This window comes from Balaenoptera ricei, chromosome 4, assembly GCF_028023285.1.
Source record: "Balaenoptera ricei isolate mBalRic1 chromosome 4, mBalRic1.hap2, whole genome shotgun sequence".
Taxonomy (NCBI): Eukaryota; Metazoa; Chordata; class Mammalia; order Artiodactyla; family Balaenopteridae; genus Balaenoptera; species Balaenoptera ricei.
The window spans coordinates 32,360,398-32,380,795 of record NC_082642.1 but is presented as its reverse complement, the minus strand read 5'-3'; the positions used below and the strand labels follow the sequence as shown (position 1 = coordinate 32,380,795).

At 40.8% G+C, this 20,398-nt stretch overlaps 1 protein-coding gene across 1 annotated transcript in view; it reads right to left on the bottom strand.

Annotated features, from left to right (window-relative positions):
* KCNH8 (potassium voltage-gated channel subfamily H member 8) overlaps nt 1-13,905 on the bottom strand; it is a 403,459-nt gene extending 389,554 nt beyond the window's left edge. The window contains exon 1 of the mRNA XM_059921945.1: nt 13,830-13,905. Coding sequence (XP_059777928.1) covers nt 13,830-13,905 — 76 coding nt within the window. The remainder of the gene's footprint in view (nt 1-13,829) is intronic.
* Between the last annotated feature and the right edge of the window lie 6,493 nt (nt 13,906-20,398).

Below are 20,398 nucleotides of genomic sequence, written 5' to 3'. Positions count from 1 at the left end.
GGTTTACAATCCTCGCTATCCACTAAAATGAAGTTTTTGATACTCTGTTTATTAAATACTTTGATTAAATGTTTCCAAGTGATTTCAAATAAAATGAAAAGAAAATATAAAAAGTTCATTCAGAAAAGAATAATAACTGTCAGACACTTAGATTGTTTACAAAGCATTCATTCAAAGGCTCAGACATTTTAAAATTATGACTGATGACGACAGTAAAAAGAAAAACCATGTATTGCCATGCCAAATGTTTTTTTCTGTATTTAACAAACATCATGTAGTGTAACTACTGTAACTAATTCTTCATATATAAACATATTGGGTAACTTTGACCATTACAGCCTCTATAGTGATTGACAGAACGCACCATTTTGGGGGCACAAAAATGTACTGTGCATTCACTACACACAAGTCCAAGCACATTTCTTCCTTCTCCATACATTGTTTAATTTAATAAACATTGTCTTTACTATGACACTGTGCTCTACCAAAACCTACATTTGTCTTCCCATCACAAAACAAGTAACTTTATTTTTAATGATCCATTTAACTGAATTTACAATAACATTTAAAATAATATATGATTTACCTTCTATAAAACAAACTTTGGAAAGCTTTACTTAATATCCATAAATTTGATGCAAAAACTCAAGTATTATTAAGATTAACTGATTTTCCATAGAAAACCCTGACGGTGTTAATAGTTATGAAGCTCATCTACTATTGAATCAATACATTAACCACTGTTGCTTCATTTTTTTCTACGTGTATAAGAAAACTCAAACTCAAAACTGAATAAAATTTTCAACAATAAAATAGAACTACTGACACATGCAAACAAATTACTTAATTGCAAAAGCATTATGCCAAGTGAAAGAAGACGGACACCTCCACCTTCCCCGCCCACCCCCCCCACCACAGGCACACAAAAAAATGCTGCATACTGTATGATTTCATTAACCTTACAACCTAGAAAAGGCAAAACCACAGGGATGGAAAACAGATTAGTTGTCCTAGGGACTGGAAGGGGTGGGGAGGGTACTGACCTTGGGGAGAGGGGGGAGAGATACTGTTCCAAATCTTGATTGTGGCAGTGGTTTTATGACTGTACACATTTTGCAAAATTCATCAAATTATACACTTATAAGGGGTGATTTTACTGCATGTAAATTATACCATTATAAACCTCACCAATGTAATAAATAATGATAATTTATTAAAATAAGAAAAATTTGGCACAAATTCTAAACCCAATGACTCTACATTATAAGTGGCACAGATATGGATCTGTGGTCCCCAACAAAAAATCCAATAATACACACATGCAAAAAAAAGAAAAAAATGACTATTATACACACACATTCTAAAATTCTAAATAAAACATTAACAAGTAAAATTCTAAGTGAAATGCTAAGTAAAACATTAACAAGTAAAACCCAGTAACACATCCAAGAAACCTTTATTGAAAGGATGAAAAGATAGTTTATATTATAAAATCTGTCTAAAGAATCTATCATTTTAATTGATTCAACAAGAAACATAGAATTATTTGAATAGATGATGAAAAGAATTGATAAAATTGCTTAATAAAATAGGAATACATGACAAAATCTCTTAATAATAAAATATTTATTTCTCAAACTAAAAACCAGAAAAATACTTATTAGAAAAATGTTAAAATAATTCCCATTAAAGTCAGGAACAAGAAGGATATTCTTTATCATAACCATTTTTATAGCATTTATAATACTAGCCAAAGCAACTAGACAGTAGAAAAAAAAAATTAAGGGGACAGGGACTTCCCTGGTGGCGCAGTGGTTAAGAATCTGCCTGCCAATTCAGGGGACACCGGTTCGAGCCCTGGTCCAGGAAGATCCCACATGCCACGGAGCAACTAAGCCCGTGCGCCACAACTACTGAGCCTGCGCTCTAGAGCCCGCGAGCCACAACTACTGAAGCCCGCAACTACTGTTGCTCCACAACAAGAGAAGCCACCGCAATGAGAAGTACGCGCACCACAACCAAGAGTAGCCCCCGCTCTCCACAACTAGAGAAAGCCCGCGCGCAGTAAGAAAGATCCAATGCAGCCAAAAAAAAAAAAAAAAAATTAAGGGGACAAAAAGTAAGACTTGTGCAAATTGGAAACAAGAAAACAAACTTTTTATTATTTGACTGCAATATTATTTGTTACCCTAAAACCTCAAAAAACCAATTGCAAAATTATTACAAAGAATAATAGAAACTCAGCAAGCTGGCTGGTTAGAAAAACAATAAAATATAAGAATCAATAGCCTTCAAATAAATAAACATGACTGAATTAGAAAAACTAAACGGTGGAAGAAAAGAATCCATTTTACATAACAAAGATGAAATTACTAGGAATCGAATAAAGCAGAAATGTGCAAGAGCTTTATTGAGAATCCCAAAAAAGATGTGAAAGAAATACATGGCAAATTTTTGGATATGAATTTTCAACATTATAAAAATGTCATTTTCCTCCAGGAGATTCCATTAAAAATATCATCGGGGTTTTTTTCCACCAGATAATCTGATTCTTAAGTTCCTGTGGACTTCCAAATAAGTATGATTAGCCAAGTAAAATTCTGGGGGGGGAAAATAGAATGGAATGAGTCTTTTGATGCACATCATAAAACTTCTATAATTAAAACTGTGGAACTACACATAAAGAAAAAAATAGATGAATGTAATAGGATAGCAAGTCAAAATATAGAAAGAATTACATATAGAAATATAGAATATGATAAACTAGACATTTCAAATCAGTGTAGAAAAGATGAATTATTGAAAAATATTGTTAGAAAAATGGATAGGAATCTAGGAAGAAAAAATTTGATCCCTACGTTGTACTCAATAGATTAAATGACAGAACTTACTAATAGAGGAGAAAAAATTAATATACAAAATGAAACTATGGTAGAACACATAGGATGTATTTTTTTAATAATTTCAGAATAGAAAAGACCTCTCTATGACACAAAACACAGAAATCGTAAGAGGAAAATTGATTAATTCACTTACATAAAAATCAAAAATCCCACCAAAATTGGAGAAAACATATACATTCACACCACCAGTAAACTATTCATTTTCTTACTCTGTAAAGAGCTCATAGATGTCAAAAAGAGAATGCCAACAATTTAATTAATAAAGGGCAATGAATATGAACAAATAAATGCCCAGGAAAGGAAATTCAAATAGAACTTAAATACACTAAATAATGCTTAACTTCACTTACAGTAAAGTAAATGTATGTTAAAAATTATAATAGGAAGCCACTTTTTATCTATTAGTTCAAAAGCAATTCAAGAGGTGGAAAAAAAGAATGAATACACTGAAATGCTAGGCAAATATTAGCTATTATTACTATCTTTCAAATAATTTTATAACGTTTATTCAAATCAAAAGTTACAATACAATACAAAAGCTCCAGTCCCAAGACATTCATTCTCCTCCACAATTAACGGAATCACAGTAGAAACATTTATTTCTGTGTTGAGATAAAAAATATGCCCCATTTAATCTTCTACATGATTCTCTCCATTGGAGGAATAGCCAGAATATCACACTTAAGAACAAGCTACTTCCTGTCAAAGTGGGTACTTGACAGTTTGATAACATCTGAACTTCTTACGTGGATCATTTTTTGTGGATCATTTTTTCTAGACAATCAAATAAAATATGGAAAGACTGAAAAGCACTCTGGTCTCAGTTCCCTCTAGTTCAATAACTAGAGAAAGAAACTGGTTGGACTCACAGGTACAATAAGGAAATCTGTCCAAAAGACTTATTAGAACAAAAAAAAAAAAAAAGAAAAAGAAAAACATGAAAAAAGAAAAGAACTTTAAATTAGATTTGAGAGTTAGAGAGCTAGGTACCGTTATTTCTGACTGTAAGTTCATTGTGGAGTAAAGGTAAATGATTGCTGTTAAAAGTGCCTGACACTGGAGAATATATTTCTCCCAATAAAAGCAGACTCAAAATAGGTACAAGAATTTCCTCTGTAAAGCACTAACAAGGTAAAAATACAAAATGATGTCACTACAACAGCCATGGGAATTAGAATATCTTCTATGGAAAGATTAGCCTGACAACAAAAATATCACAAGGAAGTTCTAAAGTCAGCAAATTCTAAGCACCAAAATCTCAAAGAAAATGGGTTTTTTTTTTTTTTTAAATGGACAGTGGATTTTTTTTGATGAGCAAAACTGCTTTGCACAGTGAGTGCATTTAGTAGTTCCAGATATGAGTCTTAAATACCAATCTAAACACATTCTTAAGTGACTAGTACTTAAAGCATAGTATATCAAAAGAGAAAAAAAAAGCAGCATATGAACTAGAAAGGGCTAAAATCTTTAAAGCAGAAATCCCTTTTTGCAAGAGTTAGAAACTAGAAATGATATCACAGATTGCCCCAGTCTGTTTATACTTACTATTAAAAAACCACATTTTAGAGGCAGTGTGATATAGTAGCAAAATCACAGGCTATAGTAGAAAAATCACCGGCTACTGTGATAACATTAGAAAAGTTCTGAGCTTGAGTCCTGTCATCTGGAACAGAAAGGGGACTGCCTGCCTTCTTGCTGTGTTGGGTTGTGTAGGAACAGATAAAGCGCCAGCACGGCACACAGCGTGTAGGCAGACATGCCCTGAATGGTAGTCACTATTATCATTAGAGTTTTATAAAATAAATTAGTACTTCAACCATGTGAAAATGAGGGGCTAGAAGCCAGTCTAGAATTATGTCTCAAAACTAAACTTAACCACATAGCACTGTATAAAAGGAGTACCAGTTACCACTGAAGGGAAATAAAGACAATTACTAGACAGACCTGGCCTTTAAGAAATATGAAATTCTTCTACTCAAAAAGACATTTATTGAGCAAAGACTTTCTTCCAAGTATAAGTCCAAGCGAGGAAGACTTGAAGGGGTTGATGGGTTGAGTGTTGAAATCTGAAAGCAGATCATTAGAGCACACAGAGGAGCTGACTGGAGGGATGGGATGGGCAAGGTAACATGGCAGCAGAGAGGAAATGTCACCTGGCTCTACTTGGAGCCTCACAGAAAGAGTTTAGACAGAAGGGGGCCTTCAGGATGGGTGCCATGCAGAGGCCCAGGATGAGCAAGCAGGGCGTTTGGGGTGAGTATGTCTGCAGCCTCAGGAGGCAGTGGCTGGAAAAGATGCTGCCGAGTCATCTTGGGGTTAGATGACCCAAAGGGCTTTGGACATCCTCCAAGAGGTAGCAGGGAACCGGTGGGTAGTTACATGATTAAACGATGATAGTGCTTTTAAGGAAAATCACTCTGGGGACAATGCAGACTGAAGGGGGCGCAAGCGGGTCGGATAAGAGCTTACGGCCCCGGGAGTCTAGACAGAGTAAGGTTGCATTTGTGTCGCTAAGAAACAGGAACCAAACTAAAGTAAAAGCAAGGAAGAGGGAGATGAGAAGCCAAATTAGGGCATTTCTAAGTGAAATCTCAAAGACCTGATAACCAATCTGATGGATGCCCAGTCGAGGCCGACTCAGATTTCTAGCCTGAAGAAATGGGTGGGTGGTGATGCCAGTTATGGGGCCAGAGAATAAACAGGCTTCATGGGCTAGAAAAGATTATTCGTTCATTTGGGGACATGTGAATTTTGAAGGGCTTGAGGGAGATAGATAGTTGTATTCACAGCTAAAAAGGAAAGCAAAATTTATCTTCCAGGGAATTTATAAGCCAAGAACTATGTTTGACTGTTTAAATTACTGAGAAAACTCTTCAATCGCTCCAGTTGCTACGTATGAACTATACCACAGGTAAAGTTGAAGTCTCATCATTTTTGTTTGTAGGCTCTGCTAAACCAAAATGGATTTAAAACCTTAGTGTTTAGACTGTATCAGCAAATACGTATGGCCTGGGTGAACGGACTATCTCTGCAGATGTTGCAATTCTGTACCTCTGTCTGTTGGCCTTTCTCCAGTGGCTTCACGGGGATGGAATTCTAGCACACCCTCAATTCTTTTTCTTCTCCACAGGTGTCATTCTACAGTACAACACAGGGGTCAGCAGCCCTGGAGGAGAACAGCATTCACCTTGTGGTCAGAAATCAATCTTTCCCTTTCCTAAGAGATAGTTAGCTTCCTGGGCAAAGCAGACATCCGTAAGCAAATGAAGAACACGCAATTCCGCTGCGTAATAGGGGACCCTTGTTCAAGTGTAAAGCCTTTATTAGGACAGATAGTAAGAAGTGTCTTAGTGATTTGGTATGCACACCTGGAAACACCGCAAGAGGTCATACTTCTACATGTATAACCGAATCACTTTGCTGTACACCTGAAACTAACACAGCATTGTTAATTAACTATATTCCAATATAAAATAAAAGTTTTATGAAAACAGTTAATTAAAAGCATCTAGACACAGGGGCCAGATATACACACACACAATACAACAATATCTTGCTTTTTCAGTGGCAAGACCAAGCCAATGTAGCTGTTTCCCATTGAGGCCCATGGGCTTGAGGGACTCTCAGCTTTGTCCAGAGAGCCCAAGCTAAAATTCAGACACTAAGTATTGTAAACCTTAATGGGTAGAAGCTGAAAGAATGGTAAAAACTCTTGTGAAAGCTGCAAGTAATTTCTAGCTGGAAAGAATGAACACTTTAGGAGGGAAGGGGGAAGGGGCAATATAGGGGTCGGGGATTAAGAGGTACAACTATTAGGTATAAAATAAGCTACAAGGATATATTGTACAACATGGGGAATATAGCCAATATTTTATAATAACTATAAATGGAATATGACCTTTAAAATTTGTGAATCACTCTATTGTACACCTGTAGCATATAATATTGTATGTCACCTATACTTCAGTTAAAAAAAAGAAAAAAAGAAGAAGAAATATCTTCGGTTTCAAGGTTGACATTTCTCCCGTATCATGAATCAGCCTGTGCCACATGGGAAGGTTGAGAGCTTTTACACCAGGCATACAGGACAACACATTTCTCTTACCAAGACATGGGTCTACCACCTCCCATGGCTTATTATGACAAAGCACCCTGGCTTCAAAGATGTTCCTCGTCTGGCCTTACTGACTTTCCATTGTCCTGTTGCCTCTACATTGCCCCCTTCACGTCCTCTAAGATACTTGGTATTCTCCTTAAAGGCCCCCCTTTCCAGTCTCAATGACAAATGCTGCACAAATTGACCAGGTAAATGGAATACTGTTTTTTGCCCTTATCATATATGAGCCCATCATTCCCACCCAGAAGTCATTTACTATATGACTCCCCCAGCTCATTCCCCGCCCCCAAGGAAATTATTCCTCCCTCATCTAAATGTACACAGTTCTTCACCCTGAACAGTTGCATCCCTTTCCAACCTATGTGATGGTAATTTGTGCATACATCTATTGTCCTCTTTGAGAGAAGGACAAGCATGATTTATCCCAAAGATCCTAGCATAATAGCTTTGTATATAGTCAGCATGGATTAAATAGCATTGAAGAAATGTTTGATTGATTGAATAAAGTAAAGATTTCCTAAGAGAGACTGTGCCCTCCCAGAGGTGTGTTGGATCTGGTCTACGGGCAACACCAAATGCCAGAGCCTAGAAAAAATTGTGGGTATAACTTCCATTCTTAACATGTTAGCTATCTATTTTCCTCTATATGATGATGTCAAAACAAAATTATCTGGTATTTTCAAAGACTACATAATAAATTTTTTCTTCTTATTTGTATATCTCACTCATCCAAAGAAATGCATTTCTGGTAAATACCTAAATCCAAATTCTTGTAAATCAAACACTTTGTTCATTGCAGGGAAGTTTTGAGAACCCATGCAATAAGTCCTTTGTAAGATAAAGAATTCATCTCCAAAGTCAAAAAAATGAAAATAAATAATTCCCTCTTTCCTCATCCCTCTTCTCTATTCTCTCCTCCCTCTCCCTCTCTTGTTCTTTCTTTCTATTTTTTTAGTACTCTTGGAATAAAGTTTACATAAAGAAAGTTATTTAACACAGCCAACCTCAATACAAGAGTGCATAATGGGGAGTTTCTTAAAATCTGAAACATGGTTAGAAGCATAAGAAAAAGATGGAAAACATACTGTTTCAAAACAGTCCACATACGAACCCAGTAACAGAACTGGTTAAGAAGGTAAATAAAGTGGAAACAGCTCAGTCACCTTAGAATACAAGGACCTGTCTTGTGTCCTTTGCAGATGCCACATTTGTGGACTGGTTCACCCTCAGATTAAGATACCCGTACACAGACCAACAGACCCCATGTAACCTTCCTTATCTGGAAAGAAGAAGCATCCTGTCAAGAGACTGGGATCAATATTCTGAAAATATCCCTATGTCTCCCACATTACTTGTAGATCAGAGAATGAAGAATCTGATTAACACAGCTGACTAACACGGCTAGGCTAGGTTGACTCATATGCCATCACCAAATATAAAGAAAAACCCTCCCTCCAGTGAGTTGGGCCTTACATTCACAAAGACTGCAGATGCAAGCTCAGCAGAGTTTACGTGCGTACAGAATTACATAGAGCATGCTCAATAAATCTGCTTCACAGAAGAACAGATGTGGGAACGTTAGGCTTCGTATGTTAGTACAGCAATGGGACAGCACCGGTAGCAGATCGAATTCTAAGCTGGCTCCCGAGATTCCTAACCCCTTGTGTAAACACTCCATCTGGTCCCTTTCCCTTGAGTTTGGACAGGTCATATGATTTTAGAAGGGATTTTACAGATGTAATTAAGATCCATAATCAGTCAACTTTGAGTCAAAAGGGAGATTATTCTGGGTAGGTCTGACCAAGGTGAGCTTCTAAACGACAGGCATTCCTGCTGATTCTTTTTTTTTTTCTTTTTTTCAATTGTTATTGGAGTATAGTTGATTTACAATGTTGTGTTAGTTTTAGGTGTACAGCAAAGTGAATCAGTTATACATATACATATGTATATGTATAACTTTTTTTAGATTCTTTTCCCATACAGGCCATTACAGGGTATTGAGTAGAATTCCCTGTGCTATACAGTAGGTCTTTATTGCTTACCTATTTTATATATAGTAGTGTGTCAATCCCAATCTCTCAGTTTATCCCTCCCCTCCCCTTTCCCCCAGTCACCATAAGTTTGTTTTCTACATCTGCGAGTCTATTTCTGTTTTGTACAGAAGTTCATTTGTACCCTTTTTTCAGATTCCACATATAAGCGATATCATACTATATTTGTCCTTCTCTGTCTGACTGACTTCACTTAGTATGATAATCTCTAGGTCCACCCATGTTGCTGCAAATGGCATTATTTCATTCCTTTTTATGGCTGAGTAATTGTGAAGAAGTAAGCTGTTCTGTTGTAAGAGGGCCTGGGGAAGAGGCCATGTGTCAGGAGGCGGAAGGAAGCCTCCAGTTGCTGAGAAAAACCACAAGGAACTAAATTCTGCCAGCAACCACGAGAGCTTGGAAGGGGGCCTCGAGCCTCAGCTGACAACTTGGTTTCAGCCTTGTAGTCTCCGGAAGCCCTGAGCACAGGACCCAGCTAGTCTTTGCCTGGATGTCTGGCCTACGGAAAATGTGAGATGATAAGCCACTGAATGAGTGGTAATTCACTACCCAGAAATAGAAAACTGACGTGGGAACTGTCTCTCTAAACATACAGAATGGGAATAAGAGACTACTCGTGGCATGGAAAAAATACAAACGAGTCTTTATGAACTCCCATTTGTGGGGAGATATCTATGGAGTGCTAGGTACTTCTTTGAATGTTTTCATGTAACAGCCTTTTACAGACAGACCCATACATAATGGAGCTCATTCTTTTGTATTGGCTAAATGCCTCTGATGATATTCTTCTAACTACGACCCAGCAAAGACTTAGGAAGTCCCCACTGTCCCCTTCCTTATTGTGTCCCTTTCCTACAGCATTGGGTACATTACCCTTCTCTCTATGCTTCTGAAGTTAAGAGATCTATGTACCTTGATGAAAGTATAAAGGGGAAAAGAAACTCCATTGAGTTTCCTCTGGAAAGGAAGCGTTTCAATTTAACAAATTTCTTTGGACCATTTTGAACAGGAGTACGTAAAACATATGCAAATACAAATGAATGTCTAAACCATTATTTCTGAATACTTTGAATGGAATCTCCTTGATAGAGTCTACTGGGCTACAAATGTCCTTTAGAGCTTAGATCTTGTCTCACTAACCCCAAAGAGAAAGAACTGTTCTGGCCAAATTTTGATGTGACTGGAAAATGTAGGCTAATGCACCATTTTGTTGGAAAATGGACACTTCCCTTTGAAAGTTTTATATCCTCAAAGAAATGTGTTTTTCTCAAACGGTACCCTGTGGCAAATATTTGTACTGAAAAACTATTTTTTAAAATATGTACTTATGTGTTCTGTTATTATCATTTCCCTTTGTCCAGATTAATATTCATGTACTTAAAGCAAAAGTCTACTCAGAAAAGATTTTTTTAAGTACGTTAATGTGTAAAAAAAAAATGAACGATGAAAAAATAAACTATATGCAGGTCATAATGTTAAGATTGTGTGTGTGTGTGTATGTTTAAGTGTTTCACGTGAGAAGTATGGCTATATGCAATGAGTCAAAGAATTTCACTGGAGTTACTTTTTTCCCCTCAATGGGGTACACATATTCAATATTTGCAAGCTTCTTAGTTTTTCTAAGTCTCATTTACATTCAGTTAAACGTAAACCAGGAGAACATATTTCAAGAGTAAATATATGTCAGGGTAGTTTTATGTGAAAAGATTTATATTTTCCAATAGTTTTTAAAAATTATATTGAATATGAGAAAAAAGTTTCAATTAATGGTCCACTATTGACTTTCAATCCTGACCAACAGCTCACTTCTTAAATACTAAAAAGAAAAAATATCCTATTACGCTCAATAATAAAGTGTCACTAGGTGATAAAATATATTATTAACTTATTTTATGTTGCCCTGTGATGATAATAACTCAACTGATAAATTAGTAAGATTATGTTATAGGCTTTTCTTGTCATATATTTAATTTTTCCTGGGAGAAATTTTACATGATGTTTTAAGATTTATTATTTTCCATTACAGTATTAAATCAATAAAGATAATAATATTTCATGGTGGTTAAGTTAGCAAGGTGGTTTTGTTTGCTCTCTTATTTTTTCAATGATAACAAGGGTTATTGTTTGCTCTCTTATTTTTTCAATGATATTGTCCAAAATAAAACAAAATAAGAAACTAACATGACTACAAAATATACCTAACAAGGCAGAAAATGTACCAAGTAAACACATGACATTTTGAGTATAATAACATTATGCACTCTCCAGTATAATTTTTATTTGGGCGAGTGGCAATTTTGTTAATTTAAACCTTTCAAATGGTTTTATCTTGCACAAGAAAATAAATGACTGCTATAAAAAAAATCAAGAGAAAGAAGGATGATCATAGGAAAAGAGTTTCAGGGATAGTAATTATACTTAATAAAATTGTGTCAACACATAAAAGATAGAAAAAGATAAACTAAATATTTAGCAGGCAAACTGATATGCCATGATGTTAGCAAAATTTGTGGCTTAAATTTGCTTAAAGTATTTTTTTAAGTTTCAGATTATTCAAGTCATCTTGCAATTCAAATGAAAAGCAAATAAGAGGATACAGTCCTCTTTCCTTGAGTGGGGTTTATTGGCATGAGGGGTATCTTTAAAAGTTCTCAACAAAAGTTTGCTAAAGTAAACCTTTAATGTCACTCATTACTTTGAAATTTGCTTCACTGATTTTCAGATTGATTTCATACAAAGTGGTTCCCTCCAGGAATCCCACAGACCCTTGGAGAACAGACCAAGCATGCTCTCCAACAGTTTTAGTTTTACTAATATTCTAAATGCTGGTTATGTGATGATGGTCTTCCCAAACAACGATTTAAAACTTCTAACCTTCTATTTTATTCACATTAATGTGTAGTTAAAATAGAAAAAGAGCTATGCACTAGTACACCATTCTTTCTCTACATGCCTTCTGTCTATCAAATGTCATAGTGAAAGAGGCAGAGATCTCCTCACACAGATGATCCAAAGCCCCTCTCATTAGCAACTGGTACTTAAATATATCCCTGCAGTAATTCCCAAGGCTATGCTGGGAACACACTGCATTCCATTCAACTTCAAATGACAATGAGATAAGCAACTACCATTTACCAGTTAGCTCATTTTCAATACATGCACTTGTGATCAATATTGAAAGTCTTTTGGGTTTAAATTTGCAACTTCAAGAACAAACATCCACTAGAAACTGACCAGTTCCTAAGCTAATAAACAGTAGTAACCACAATCATGCATGAAGATAGCAGTGGTGATTTTGTGTAGTGGTTGGGTGGTGGGTATGATGTCACTGGCAGGGATTTGAAATTTTATTATATTTTTCTATTATTATCTAAGGAAGACAGATAAATAATACCATTGCACTTCACTCATTCTGACACATCTAGAACATAAAAGGGGAAGGAAAGGCTAAAGATAAAGATAAAAACACTGGAAAGAATGTTCACACCAACTACCCTGAGTAGGCTGGAGGTTGAAAGTAAAAATAGAATAAAATCCAGTAAATAGTTGATTTCTCCCTCATATAAACTTTTCCAACTACTCCTGAAGCGCCAAAGTCCAGGATTTACTTCCCACTGTAGTAAGACTGTGTATCCAGACGACTGGAGTGAAAATAGAGTTAGATGTGCTCTCTCACATCAGCTCCAAGAAATATGCCATCATCCTAAAACACAATGATGCCTGAATCACTACTAGCCTTTAGAACAAATGAGTTTCTACAAGTCTTGTGTAACAGGCAGAAAAGGAAAGATAGCACGCAGAAGCAACATAAGCTAGGAGGAAGGTGTGGATATTCATAGTGAAACCAATTGATAGCTTTTGCTGGGGGTGAAAGTACAGACACCTCATTACAGGGAAAACCAACTGGTCAAGAAGAGGGGAGTTTGAGAAGCCTGGGAAGGAACGGGGACCTGACCGTGGTCCTGAAAGAGAACAACTTTCAGACGTTTCCCAACAGTCTCCAAGAACACACCATATCTTTGCTTTTAAACAGAAGCTTAAACAAGCTGAGCGTCCAATAATATTCACCCTCAAAAAAATTATGTTGAAACTTCCTCTTATGATCAGATCAACCTTTATAACGCCCGAATTCTCCTTCTCCAACAGTCTCTCCTCGAGTGTTAGGATAATTTCAGATTGAAAGGTATGCTACCTTTCAATACCTGAGAAGCAGGAATCGGGATTCTGACAAACTCATAACGTTTAGAATTCTACGGGAAGCTTACACTTGGCAATCTTGATTCTAGTTGCATTTCTTAAACTCAGATGGGATCATGCCTATCCAAAAGACCTCACAGAATGAAGCTCCATGGACGAAGAACATTCCAAACTCTCCCTATAATTTACGGAGCCTTGAAACTCTAGAAGGATAGATTGGCAATGCACCAATATGGACAATTTTCATTTTCACTTCATAAAATTAATAAAAACCGAAGAATTACGGGTCCCACAATGAACACGGGTGTCGGTCTTTCTTCAGGTTCTTTTCCAGACTTTACAAACCTAAGAGTCAAGGGGGCCAACTACACCGAAGTGTTAATACTACACCGAACCATGAGAGGAAAAAAATTCTCCGCACAAAAGACACCTCGGCAGGAACATAAGGAAACAAAATCCACTGGTGCAAAAAGGAGGGTGGGAACGAAAGTAATTTACAGGAGAAAAATCATTCAAAAAAAAAAAAAAAACCCATGCAACTCATCGAAGTGCAAGACTTACGTGTTCCGTCAAAACGGGTGGCGATGGTGTCTAGGAAGGTGTTCTGGGGCGCCAGTAATCCTTTCATAACCGGCATTTTTCCAGCGTGGTGTGAAATTCTCCATCAAAGTTTGTCCAGAAGGATGGTTCGAGAGGAAAGTGCCAAGAAGCTCGGAGAAAGGGAGCGTGATGACGGCAGGGGAGGGGGGCCCGGCGCGGTGATGGGGCCGCTCGAGAGAAGGGGGAGGCTGGAAGGAGCGAAGGAGCTGGTTCCAGCCGCCGCGGCTCCGCCAGGAGCAGCCCCGAGAGCGCTCGCGGAGCCCGCCCCGCACCTCCAGGCTCAGCCGGGCGCAGGCTCCCTCTCCCGCCCCCTCCACCTCCGCCAGCTCCGAGAACCCCCACCGTCCCTCCGCGGGCGGCAGAGCCCGCCAGGCGCCGCCGCGCAGCCCGCCCGCCCGAAAAGAACCCGCGGTGGCCCGGGGCGCCGCGCCCTGACCTCAGGCGCTGGGGTCGCGGAGGGCGGTGCTCGAGGCTGGGCGAGGCTCGGAGTCGCGGAGCCTGCCCGTCTCCCAGGGGCGCCGGGAAACGCGAGCGAGCACGACTCCCACCCCCCGGGAGCCGCTGAACAAAGACCCCTTTGTTCCCGCTCTGTCCCTCTCCCGGGGAGACCAGAGTCCCGTGGGTGTGGTATTGGAGAAGGGGAGGAGACAGGTCGGGCAGGTACCCGGCCGCCCAGAACTTGGGAGCGGGGACGTCCCCCTGCGGTGTCCGCGAGAGCTGAGGCAGCCAGGCGCCCCCGGGGGGAGGTGGCCCCCTTCCGGCGCAGCTGCCGCGGCGAAGTGCCCGCGACCCGAGCAAGGCAGCCTGGAGTGAGTTGCAAGGCCCCCTCCCCTGTCCCCCGGGTCTTTCAACCGGGAAACTGATGCAAAGCGCCGGGGTCTTCCCACCTCCCCATCCTGGGCTCCGGAAGGGGTGTTTCAGCCCCTCTCCCCAAATTACCATTAGTCTCCCCAAGCCATTCTAAACTAAAAGAATATAACAAAATAATAGCTTTTTATAGGGATAATGAATGGTTTCCCACTCTGCGGTGAAATGTGAACAAAACCTTTCTAGAAAAGTTTGCTGTTGCTATCGGTTTGAAAAATACAATGTCAAGTACAACCCGTAAGGTTGCTTCATAAATATAGTTGCAGCACAAAAGAGCCTCGCCTGCTTTTCATCTCCTTCCCAGACCGGCACCTCCAGGTAGAAAGCCTGGCCGAGTCCCCGGCACGGCCAGCATCTGGGAAAACGAAAGTGGTCCCTCCCGGTCCCGCCCCCCTTGCTGGCGCGGGGACTCCCTCCCGGGAAAGCCTCGCCCAAGCCCGGGGCGCAGCGCCGCTGGGAATGCAGGACCCCCGGAGCCGGGAATCTACAGAAAACCTGGAAGGGAAGAGGACGTAGGAGGAAAGTTGAGAGCCCGGGGTGGAAAAACAAACGTCAGCCCAGGTGCCAGTGCACCCGGAAGGAGAGGAGGGGGGGAAGCGAACAGGTGAGAGAGCCGCGGCCAGGGCAGCCGGGTCCGCGCCGCCGGGAAGCTCGGGCGCCTGGCGGGAGGCGAGAGCGCCCGCCCCTCACTACTGCGGGGAAGGGGGCTCCTTGTTTGGATTCTCCCGGCTGGTGGGGCGTCTGGGGGACCCTGAGGGTGTCGTCACGGCAGCCCAGGGCTCCCGAAGGGCGGGGGGTGTCGAGGGGGAGGGACGCATCTCCCTCTTCCCGCCCCCGGTTCCCCTTCCTCGTGATGCACTTCCTGCGGCCGAGGATTCCCTTTGTGTTGAAATTCAAGAAGATCCGGCCGCCGCGCGCAGCCCGCGGGGCGGGGGCGCGCCCGGCAGGGGAGGGGATTCCTGAGTGGGCGGCGCGGTGCTGCGGAGGCCGGCAGGGGGTGTGGGGTCTCCCGGCCCGTGGCACCTGGCGCCTGGTCCCCGGGCACCCCTGACCTCTCACCCATCCTTCTGTCCGGAGCCGGCAGCGCTTGGCAGAAACCGAGCTCACGCGGGTGGTGTCCCCCCAGCGGCGCGCCCAGCCAACTGCGGGTGGCTCCGTGGGTCCCCGCTCCAGCAGAGCGGGGGAGAGAAAGATGAGGGAGTCCCTGCTGTTTGGGCGGTGCATCGGGTTCTAGAAAACCCAGACAGCTGCTGTCAGTTTAAAAGCCAGAAAAACGCCTCCTTTGAAGTGGCTTGAAGTTCATATGAAATATATGAAGTGTAAACCACGACTCCGGTTCATAAAATTTGCGCTTTAGGGGTGTGTGTGTGTGTGTGTGTGTGTGTGTGTGTAAAAGCCGTTTTGTCGTGGGCTTGAGCTATATTGCCAAATGCATGAAATCACTTGCAAGAAAGGAGCGACAAGAGGAGCTTAAGAATGGCAACCCCAAATAAAGCTTAGGTTTTATGGCAAAAGACAGTAGCTGTCATAGTCTCTCCTGCAGCGCATACTATGTGTCAGGCATGACAAGACTCCTGCCCTAAATGCATGTTCAAGGCCGGGATCCTCTTGGATCCTATTGGTGTGTAATAAGTGGATCTCTTACATGCTTTCCCCACCAAGAACAAATCTTCCTTAATGTGGAGTCATCAGCTCTCAGGTCATTGGGTCCAAGCCAACTCTAAGGTCTGGCCCAATCAAGGACCTAAAGCTCTTCCTAAGTGTGTGACGTGGGTGAGGCCAAACTGTGACATTAAAACATGCCCTTGATGAGAGGTTAAGCATACCAAGTCCCCTTAAACGTACTTCAGCACCTTGAAATCAAAGAGGCTCAAGAAAGAGGCACGATGAGAAGTGGGAATTTCATTATCTGTCCCAAATCTCATTTCCTTTCCTTAAAGGAAATGTTCCCACTAGCTCCAGTAATTGACAAAAAGAAACCCAGCTCGTTTCATTGAATACCCTTCCATCCTGTAGAAACATGACCTTTCTCTATGACCCCAGTAAGACAACACTATGAGAACACAAGATAACCACACAATCCACTAAACCCAAGGCCCATTTGAAGAGACTCACGTTCACAGAAAAGGAGAGTATTCTTTGACTCTGAAATGTAAAAGAAGACACAAAATCCCTAAACTCAAACCAAGGTACTCAATATTATGTACTATAGAAGGCTTCTCTAGGTAAAACCAACCTAGGTAAATTTCACTGATTTACCATGTAACAAACCACCCTAAAACCCACAATAATAATATTTCGTTTTGCTCCTAGATCTGCCATTTGGGCAGGGCTCACTGGGACAGCTCATTTCTGAGTCACTTCCAATATGGCTCACTGACACAGGTGGCAATTTGGTGCTGGCTGTCAGCTGGGAATTCAACCAGGGCTGGGGCTTTGGGGCTTCAGTTCTTCTTCATATGAACCTCTCCAGGCTTCCTTTGGGCATGGTGACTGGGTTTCAAGAGTGAGTATCCCAAGAGATAGGAATTAGGAGCTACCAGTTTCTTAACGCCTGGTCTAGAAACTGATAGAACAAAACAGACACAGAGTCCAGATTTATTAGAAGGGAACATAAGTCCACATGTTAAAATCTCCACATCAATTTGTTAATTTCAAGTTTCAAAGGAGGTTGCCTTATAATAGTATCCCAAAATTTGATTTAATAATCCGTTTTCACCTATTCTATGTATTTCCATAAGAGTTTAGGACTTATGGGTACAATATCTGGACTCAAGTTGACAAATCTTTACAGCGAAAATGTAAGACACAAGTGAAAAATATACATGAAAATCACTTGAGAACTAAAGCCAGGTATAAATGGCAATTGTTACTGTTTCCTTTAATGTTGATTCTTCCCTGTTGGGGGAGGTCATGGAGAGGGCTTGACTCCTGGTTGACCTGCAAGCTGGACCTGGGGAATCCCAGTCCCTCTCCAAACACACAGCGGGAGCTGTTTTCAGGGACCCAGCCTTGACAGAACAACGTGGTGTTGAAACCATTGGGACTGAACACCATTAAGGCTTCTGTATAAATGTTCAAGGTTCTGGTGGGCGGTGTGAAGTTCTATTGTTTTGCAGCTGCTCAAGACAAGCCTCATTTGTAACTTCTCTTGCTTATTACACCTGCCATCTACCCATCTGGAAAGGTCTGCCTCTTTCTTTGGTCTCTCCCTGTACTCTGTATATGGGGCCAGTTTCAGATTTCACCCCAGGAGCTCCTGAGGTTTTGAACCAATGCCTCCCCTACACTGCATGCTGTCTTTTCAGTCTGGATGAGACTGAAAGGGGCTTTAGAAATCCCTGTACCTGTTTGATGGTTTTAGGTCTTCACGTCCATTTTCTACCTATAGCATTCACGAATACCATGGCACAAACGAATGCTTCTTGTATGTTCATGCGTTTGACTATAGGCTTTGAAAATATTCTTAAACCTTTTTCTGGCAACAAGAATTTTAGCCCTCCAGAGAAGTAACTATTTTAATTAATAGGCTGATACAAAAGAACATCTACTCCAAGTGTCCTAGATTTGTCTCTACCACTTATCCCCTTTGTAACTTTGATGTGACCTTGGGCAAATCATTTAATCTTTGTGACTTCCCATTTCCTCACCTGTAAAACGGGGATGATACTTTCCCTACCTACTTCGAGTAGAAGAAAATATTTGTGCAAAATCTTTGAAACATTTAACGAGCAGCATATGTTATAAGGGATTATTATAATCATCTATTTCTCCTTTTTTTGGCATTCTAACACACTTAATTCAGTTCTTTGTACACAATAAATATTGTTGACTGACTGTTATAATGTGTGGTCTTATTAACTAAGAACATGTTCATGCATAATAACCTGTCACAACACTTGGCTTCCGAGCTTTTCCTTCTAAATATAAATGGTTCTAGAAGCTCAGAAGGAAAATCAGGGCTTTTGAATTGTCTTCTCTATTAGCCAGCCAACCTGGATTCTGGTAGTATGGTCACTGCCTTCTATTTCTCAAATACTCTCAATGTGTGTAGAAACTGGAATACTCTGAAAAAATCTCCAAAGCTATAATCACAGTCAGAATAACCTAGATTATATGTCCGTGAAAATATAAAATCTCAGTGTCTTATGACATCACTGCTACTTCTTGCTCATTCTACACATCTGAGTTACCAAGCGTCTCTGCTTATTATCAGAGCCCAGACTGATGGCAGCTTTGCTCAAAATATGTCTTCCTTGATGGGAAAAAGATAATCTGACAGAAGATGCCACGTTTTAAAACTTCCCCTGGCAATTTATGGCCAAAATAAGTCACGTGACTTTCTAATTTTAAAGGGGTGGTAAAATACAATGTGTTTCCTGCCTGGATCTTAATTTAATTTCAAAAGGTGACTGAGAGACAACAGGGAGAGATCAATGCATTTGAAAAGAAAGTTTAAGGTTACTGACAGTTCCCGGGAGGAACACCAGGTTTAGTCAGAAGTGAAGAGAGGGCTTCACTCTTTATTGGGGTGCCACAGCCTTTACTGGGGTTTCTGTGGGGAAGGCAAGGCAGGGCAGAGGGAACAGTTTAGGACTGGCTAGTTTGAATAATTCTGGGGGGCTTTAGCTTTGGCTTTAGTTACCTGGTACCTGGCCCCGGGATGATTTAGAACAGAGGAAATGTTGGCTTAGTGTGTGAGATTTAGATAAGGAGGTGGTTAAGGGCATAAACTTGGGAATTGTTGGTTTTCATATGAAAGGCATACTCATAGGTAAGTTGTCATTATCTTTAGGAATTAGCTAGCCCTGGGAAGGGCAGCCTCCCCCAGGGTCTGTAAGGCCCCCAAGTGTCAGAGCGTCAGGAATACAGAAAGTAAGAAAATATGGTTCATATTACTGGCCCTGTGATGAATGGATGCCAAATAGACAAATACAGACTCTAAGAAAACACAGAACATGGTCTTTGAAGAAAAGGAGCTCTGGAATATTCGAGAATAGATATTCCATGGCCATGAAGTGTGCCACTAGGGTCTCCTCTTTAGAGCATCTGCTGGAAGGAGGGTTGATGGTGACACGCTCTCCATGCTGAGCTTTGCTCACTCAGGGCTGCTCCCCACCAATGACCAACACCATGCAGGCATTAAAGCCTGGCCAATGGTGCCCAACGTGGGACTCTCCTAACATGTAATCTTTGCTCAGGGATCCCTCATAGCTTGGTGGACACTCAGTTGTGTATCCTACTTCCTACCCATCCTTGTGCCTTCCTGCTCCTTTCAGGGGTGTCAGCCCTGCATCACGGTCTGAAGACTCTACCTGCCTACACCTCATCCCACCCCACATCATCCTTAACAAGCTTTTTCCTCAATAAGTCTCTTGCACGTCTAACCCTGTCTTAGTGTCTGCTTCTCAGAGGATCTGAACTTACCTGGACACATCAGGGAGATTTCCTGAGAAGAGAGACCCATGAGCCCATTTGCTAGATTCTACTGCTGGCAATGAATCTTAAATAGGAAAAAAAGAAAAAAACTTCATTTATCTCTGCTGCCTCATTCCAGCACCTACTTTTCCCTTTTCTCTCCATTTTTCCTCTGTGATTCACCATTAGCCCGAACTGCAATCTGAAAGCCAATCTAAATTATCCTCTCCTTACACTCAAGTAAC